General features: G+C 43.1%; 1 protein-coding gene across 1 annotated transcript; it reads left to right on the plus strand.

Annotated features, from left to right (window-relative positions):
* The first annotated feature begins 817 nt into the window (after positions 1–817).
* On the plus strand, positions 818–6111 carry LOC111873036. Its single transcript, XM_023867402.2, has 3 exons — positions 818–1409; positions 2504–2639; positions 5464–6111. Exons 1-3 carry the CDS (start codon positions 1240–1242, stop codon positions 5758–5760), a joined length of 603 nt encoding a protein of 200 aa, XP_023723170.1. The 5' UTR covers positions 818–1239; the 3' UTR covers positions 5761–6111.
* The last annotated feature ends 1835 nt before the right edge of the window (positions 6112–7946 follow it).

Below are 7946 nucleotides of genomic sequence, written 5' to 3' on the forward strand. Positions count from 1 at the left end.
CCAATAAATGGTGCGTACCATCAGTCCTGCCAAGCAAGCGAGTTCGGCCACTTGCTTAGCATGTCTATAATACTTCCCCCATCTATCAGAGGCCTTAGAGACTATTGTTGGGTGGGAAACATCCTGGAATTTGGCTCAGTGATCCCCTTTGGGGATATGAGGTTCTTTTACGTGCCATAAAGTTACGATACGGGACGCACAGCTTAAAGTCCCTCCCAGAGGACTTGTTCCCTGAATTTTTCCGCCCTTAAAAATTCGACGACCTCCGCCGGGTATTTGAACCCGCGTACTACGAGTAATGAGGTGGGAACGTTACCTCTAGACTACGGAGGCCGCTAAGAGGATGTATAACTAAAAGGAATGGGTGAAAGGAGGGAAGGAGATAAAGGAATGAAATAATAAGACTAACAGATGGCGATATGAAAAAATTGTTTTCTCCCAGGAGGCTAATTTTGTGCACGCAGTAAAAGTCATTACCATATGATGGAATATTCTGAGATTCTTTCACAACTTATGGCAGACAGTATGTAAGTATGTATGCCTAGGAGTTTTACCTGTACAAGCATATACATGTAAAAGTAAGTAAAAAGTAAAGGTATCCCTGTAACATGCCATGGAGGCCCATAGCATTGTGAGATGTTGAGGTTCTCACATTTTCTAGACAGTCGGGTCATAGATGGCAGCAAGGTTGTCAGCCTTTCGCTCTGGCCACCCTTTATCCCCAAGAATATTCCTGGTACTCATTTCTGTTGGAGGCTGAGTTGACCCCAGGCCACAGTGCAGCTGGAAGGATTAGGTCAATTGAAAAAAATCCAATGACCTCATCGGGACCTGAGCCCATGACCTTCCAGCTTGTAGCACAGTGCGTCAACCAACTACACTACCGCGTTCCTCGTACAAGCATATACAAGTATATGGAATAAACTTGCATTATTGCAGCGTGGGCTTTGTGTTGCTGTTGTGTTGGTGATGTAAATAAACTATTTTATCTGTAGGTATGGACACATTCTGTTGGTCTTTCAATGGGCATTACACTAGTTATTAATGTAACTAACAATATAAGGAATTTCAGTCTTATATCTTTCAGTACTACCTCTTGAGTGTCCTGTGACTGGCCCAGCTGCACCAGTTGACGTGTCTGAAAAAACCATCGAGAAGCGTCTAGCAAATCTGCCACTGAAAACCTCAGAACCTGGCAATCAATATAACACAGTTGAAATTGACAGGGCATTTGATGAGATGACTGAAGCTGATGGCAGCTTGCCATCCCTAGATGGACCACGCATTCAGGCAGTAGGTGAAGTGATGCAGGAGGAACAGTCTGTATTTTGTGGTGTCACTCCAAGAGGAGAGTCTGATGGGCTGGGGAAACAGAAGACTTTACCGGTGGACCAGCTTGAAACATTGCGGTAAGAGACAGAAGTCTGCAAAGTATACGTCACACTTTGGGGAGATAATGTTCCTTACTGTTTAGTAAATAGTCAGAATCGGTGTTCATTATTCTGATGTTTATTTCATCAGAAGATCATTTGTTCACTTAAAACCGAATATTAATACATATGTGCTAAAGTGAATGGGATATAATTTCTGAGAATGATAGTGTCAGGCTCACAGATTGCCTTTCAGCTTAATTTCCCATTATGTAGCTGTCTGTGGTAAAGGTTAAAAAAAAAAAAGTAGAGCTATCCCTGTAACAGGCAATGGAGGCCCACTGGGTTGTGACACATCAAGACTCCCACATTTTCTAGAGTCAGCTTACAGATGGCTGTGAGGTTAAGTAAAGCTATCCCTGTAACAGGCCATGAAGGCCCATAGGGTTGTGAGACCTTGAGGCTTCCACATTTCCTGGACAGTTGGCTCACAGATGGCAGTGAGGTTGTCAGCCTTATGCGCTGGCTGCCCTTTATCCCCCAGGAAGATTCCTGGTACTCATTTCTGTTAGAGGCTAAGTCGACCCCAGGGCCATAGTGTGGCTGGAAGGATTGGGTCAATTGAAAAATCCAGTGACGTCTTTGGGAATTGAACCCATGACCTTCTGTCTTGTAGCATAGTGCCTGAACGAACTACACTACCGCATGCCCCTGGAGCTATCTGTGGAGAACTTCTAAAAGTAATGGGGAAATACGTACTTAATTTTATGGTGAATTTTGAAGTGTCATACCATGAAGGTGTCTGTGTCGTGAAATTGGATGTGTTTACCCTGTGCAGATTTGGAAGGGGTTATAGAATTAGAACACACCCCAGAGAATGTGTTTTTATCTCATTGAGAAACCGTGCAAGGAAATATGAAAGAAAACCAGTAATGATACATAGATAGATAACCTTCAGAAAATATAATTTCACATGGAATAACCTGTCTTTCGTTCAAAATATCACACACTGGGATGAAAGTGTTATTCTATAGGAATGCCTGTTAAAAATCTCATTACAGAACCACAAGGCTGTAATGATGTGTTGTCAGAACTGGTTTAGAATTGATGTTCATGAATTTTTGTTGCTGCAGGAATGTCTCTCTTCATCTAGATACAATGTTGCCACACCTGCAGTATTCAGAGTTGGAACGTTTCACAGACTGTTTTAGTAAGCTGCCACTAGGGAACAACGGAGGAAGAATACTTGGAGCTGGAATGTTTGGTTCTGTAAGTGTTTTGTGCTGTTGAGTGGTTTGTTTGTGTAAATGTTAAAAAAAAGTTTATTCATTGTGTTGGGGGGCCCACAGTATTATAGTTAGTTGAGGCACTATGCTGCAAGCCAGTTGGTTGTGGGTTTGAGTCCTGATGAGGTGGATTTTTTCAATTGACCTAATCCTTCCAGCCACACTATGGCCCTGGAGTTGACTCAACCTCTAACAGAAATGAGTATCAGGAATCTTCCTGGGGGGTAAAGGTGGCGGGTGCATAAGGCTGACAACTTTACTGACGTATTTGAGCTGATCGTCTAAGGAAAATGTGGGAGCCTCAACATCTCACAACCCTATGGACCTTTACGACCTGTTAAAGGGAAAGCTTTATTCATTGTATCAAAAATGGTCCAAGTACCTCAGTGACTATAATGTTATGGGGATGGACAACTTGATTAATGTTTTGATTCCCGGTGGGGGCAGCATTTTTCTCATCACTGTGTCAAGACACTCTAGAACCATCCAGTGGATACTGGAGATCTCTTGCCTGTAGATGGAAGTGTGTGGGGATGTGACACTGACCAGTAACTTGCGTCCGGTACCTCAGATTAGACCACTGTTACCTTTTGCATGTCCTTTCAACTTCGTTGTTCACTGATCACCCTGTGATTTGACTGACACTGTATAGTCTGAGTTACTGACAGCATCATTAAGTAAACCTGCTTTATTTTCTGCCTTGACTGTTGAATATGATTTAAAGCATGCTGTAGTGAATGTTTATAAGAAATCATGACACCACATGAGATAGAGACATATGGACTATGGGTATAAATAAGTTGAAGAAAAATTTGGTATCTGTATGCAGTTTAGTGAGTAATACAATTTCAAGCTTTATCTCTGCATCCAAGTTATGGAAATAGTTTCATAATGTTTGGTAGCTGCAGCAGACTTTTTACAAATTCATGGCATTACAGTCATATCGATTAACTATTCCAAGAGCACGGAAAGCAGTTCCGTAGATTGATTACTGTGCGTCTTCCTCAGACCACTCGCAGCCTTGTTATAGGATATATTAGTGCATCATCTGACACGTGAAATAGGTACAGTCATTACTATCAGAATGTGGATTTTGCAGTTTGATGAAGCACTGATCTGGCTGAGGATAGGTACCAGTGGAGGGCTCTTGTGAACACGGTAATGAACCTTCAGGTTCCCTGAAATACTGGCAAATTCTTGAGTAGCTGCAGATCTGGCATATTTCATGTTCAAACTGTAAATGAGATGTTTGACTTCGGAGAGGAAATATGCAAGAGTCGTGGTTCGATTCCCTGCAGGTGAAAGATATTTTCCTCTTCTCCACAATGTCCAGACCGGCTCTGGGGCCTGTTGCTTGTTAATAAACCAAACTTGGAAGCTAACACATCCTTCAGACAACTTTATCATCATTTAATTTAAAACAAGGTGGCTTTCCATTGCATCCACGCACATTGGTCCTTGTCCTGCAGTCTACGGCCGTAGTCTGACTTGTAGTTATTTCGTTGCATATCAACATATAAACCGACTAAAGCCCAGTGGTTATTGCATGCACCACCGGCTTTAACATTGCAGAACTGTGCATCTGCCCACACAGTGTATTTGTGTGTTCTGTATGGTTCTCACAGTAAACAGCGACTGTTTCCATAGACAACATTAACCGGTTGGGCTTTGTAGTGGAGACGTAATGTGTTTCCTGTGAGGTGCGAACTGAACTCTGCATTCTGCCCACACAGTGTATTTGTGTGTTCCATATGGTTCTCACAATAAACAGCATTAACTGGTTGGGCTTTGTAGCGGAGACGTAATGTGTTTCCTGAGAGGTGCAAACTGAACTCTGCATTCTGCCCACACAGTGTATTTGTGGTCCCTATGGTTCTCACAATAAACGGCAATTGTTTCCCTAAAGAGCATTAACCAGTTTGGCTTTGTAGCAGAGACATAATGTGTTTCCTGTGAGGTACGAACTGTATATATATATATTAATTGCCGGTCACGGTACCCGAGCGGTCTAAGGCATGCACTGTCTTCGCTCGCTCGGAAGCCGGGATCGTGGGTTCGAATCCCACTCAGGGCATGGATATTTGTGTGCCTTTTTCTGTGTTTGTGTACAGGTAGAGGCCTTTCGACGAGCTGACCACCCGCCCAAGGAGTCCTACTATATGTCTAAGATCTAGTAAAACCGAAGTGAACAGAGAGTTTCATGGAGGTAGGCCTAGGCCCAAATGAGGGCTGTAGCGCCAATGAAAAAAAAGATATATATATATATTAATTAGAAAAATAAGGGTTAATAGACTTTCCCTGAGCACTGTTCAGACTGTTCGGTATTGTTCATGTCGCGGATAACAACGAAACTCTAAAATGTCGGCGTAGTACATCCTCCTCACCCCAGCTCCATTTCTAATGCCTCGAAGGAGTAATAAAATGTTCTGAGGATTGGGGACTGCCTTGCCCATCAACTACCACTGCAACCTGACGCATGTAACATTACAGCTGCGCTGTAGCTCAGCGATTAGTTGCTGACTTCCCTCCGCTCCTAAGTCTTGTCATGTGGGATTTGTGGTGGACAAAGTGGCGCTGGGGCAAGTTTTCTCTGAATACTTCGGTTTTCCCAGCCAATATTCGTACCACCAATTGCTCCACAATCACCATCATATATCATCCGGGGCTGGTACAATACACCAGGCGTGGCTACAATACCATGTGAACTCTGTCTTACCCCACTAAGTAACATTGTGGCGAATAAAGTGTTAAATGCAAGGCTTGGTAAAATATGGGGGAAAAAAAAAAATGATTTCTGACTGTTACAGAAAATGGCGTTGCTGGGTAACTCTCTGCTGGAGGGCACCATTCTGTACGTGTCCAGTCTCCTCTTACTCATCTGGTTGTATTTCCGGTACAAGTGTAGTTACTCGCAAAGGCGAGGTGTGCCACATTCAAAGCCAACCATGATATTTGGCAGCTACAAGGACTGTGTCTTGCAGAAGGAATGTGTTGGACAATTCATGAAGAGGATGTACAATGAAGGTGTTGGTAATCAGTTCTTTGGCTGCTACGTTTTCACCAGGTACTTTCTTCTTTCTTCCTATGATTATGATGATTATTAATAATACATAATTCTCTCAGTAGGTACACTATATAGCATGGAATGGTAGGATGATCAATGAATGATTATAATGGGAAAGAATTTCGAGGGACGTAATCATGGCCTACTCGAGGTATTATCACAAAACAGTCAGTCAGGATTCGAGCCAAGCACCTCTCAAATAGTAGTACAGACTACAACATAAGTGCAACTCAAAACTGTTCCGTTTGCACTGGCTAAAACTGGGAATTCTCGTAGCCCTTTAATGCCCAGTGGTTACTATAAGTACCACGTGCTGTAACATTCAGAGTCTCTTCATTTTCCCCACAGTGTATTTATGTGTTCCATATTGTTCTCACAGTAAACAGCGGCTGTTTCCCTAAACAGCATTAACTGGTTGGTCTCTGTACCGGAGATTTAATGTGTTTCCTGTGAGGTATGAACTGAACTCTGCATTCTGCCCACACAGTGTATTTATGTGTTCTGTATGATTCTCACAATAAATAGCGACTGTTTCCCTAAACAGCATTAACCAGTTGGGCTTTATAGCAGAGATGGTATGTTTTTCCTCAGAGGTATGGACTGAATTTTCAAATGTAATTCAGATGACTCTGAGGGCCTAACGTTGGTGTTCTAAACACTGAGCTGCTGGCTAAAAGTGTCTGCATGTTCTCCCTCAGTCATGCTACAAGCCCTGCTCATATCAACCTCTGTGATGTAATCATTCTAATTATACTTAATGAAGAGTAAAAGTTATGAAGCTCCTCATTATGCAGGTTTCTCCAACTTCCTATTACTTCATCTCTCTTCATTCTAAATATTCTCCTCAACACCCTGCTCTGAAACACCCTCAGTCTATGTTTCTCCCTTATTGTCAGAGGCCAAGTTTCACACTGATACAGAACCACAGACGAAATTATGGTTTTGAATATTTTATGTAGGTCGTACCAGAAATCATGAGCAACTTTTTTTTTGCATGCAACCTGGGAACAGCAGACGAAAGAGAGTATGGTGGTAGGTGGAACCAGCTGTTGTGTTAACCTTGAGTGTCTTTTGACATCAATAGCTTGCATCACGTGACCAGTATCACTCCTAACAAAATGGCCAACAATGATATGTCTTTTCGCCAGTGTGCCGTCATCAAATTTCTCGTGAAAGAGGAAATCCCTGCTGCAGAAATTCACCAGAGACTTCAGCATGCTTATGGAAGTGTGTGCATGGGTGCAAGCAGTGTTTGAAGATAGGTGAAACATTTTAAAGATGGGAACATCATCATCGAAGATGAGCCTTGGAGCGGTTGTCCTCGAACAGCCTCAGCTGAACACAACAAGGAAAGAGTAGATGAGATCATTCAAGATGACAGGCGTGTGACTGTGGACACAATAGCCCGAAAACTTGGAATAGGGCACAGTGCAGTACAGGAGATGATTGAAAGCTTGGGCTATAGGAAAGTTTGTGCTTGTTGGGTCCTGCGGTATTGACCGAAGACCACAAAGGTCAGCGAAAAGCCATCACCTCAGAACTGATCCAGAGGTATTGACACAAAGGTGATGATTGTATTGTGACAGGTGACAAAAGCTAGTTTCACCATTTTGAGCCTGAAACGAAACGGCAGAGCATGGAATGGCACCATTTGCATTCTCCATCAAAAAAGAAGGCAAAGACAGTGCCATCAGCTGTGAAGATGATGGGCACAGTCTTCTCGGATGCAGAGGGGTTTATTCTGGCCAAATTCGTGGAACCTGGGCAAACCATCAATGCTGCTCGTTATGTCCAGATGCTGCACAAGCTCCGTCATGCATTGAATGATAAACGTCTGGGATGAAACATCATCATCCTGCATGACAATGCGTGCCCCCACGCTGCTCGCCTCACTTTGGAAGCAATTGCAAACATGGGGTGGGAAGTTCTTCCACACCCCTCCTATAGCCCTGATCTTGCACCCTCCAACTACCGTCTTTTCAGATTTGTGAAGGATCAGCTGCGTGGACAACGCAGGCAAGGGAGGCAATTCAGAAAGCAGTGCATCAGTGTCTTCAGATGGCTGGAATGGAATTTTACAGAAGGGGAATTTTCAAACTCCCAGAATGCTGGGAGAATTGTTGCTCTTGAGTTTCAGTACTACCCTTGTAATTTTTAATTTTCAGACAGCAGAAAAAAGACAAGATTCTGGGCCAGATTGTAACACTCATTAGCCAAGTTTAATCT

This window comes from Cryptotermes secundus, unplaced genomic scaffold, assembly GCF_002891405.2.
Source record: "Cryptotermes secundus unplaced genomic scaffold, Csec_1.0 scaffold5077, whole genome shotgun sequence".
Taxonomy (NCBI): domain Eukaryota; kingdom Metazoa; phylum Arthropoda; class Insecta; order Blattodea; family Kalotermitidae; genus Cryptotermes; species Cryptotermes secundus.

Coding starts and splice junctions, on each gene's coding strand:
- LOC111873036 (XM_023867402.2), top strand. CDS start 1,240: ATGACTGAAGCTGATGGCAGCTTGCCATCCCTAGATGGACCACGCATT. Junction 1,410..2,503: donor GACCAGCTTGAAACATTGCG/GTAAGAGACAGA, acceptor TTGTTGCTGCAG/GAATGTCTCTCTTCATCTAG. Junction 2,640..5,463: donor GAGCTGGAATGTTTGGTTCT/GTAAGTGTTTTG, acceptor TGACTGTTACAG/AAAATGGCGTTGCTGGGTAA.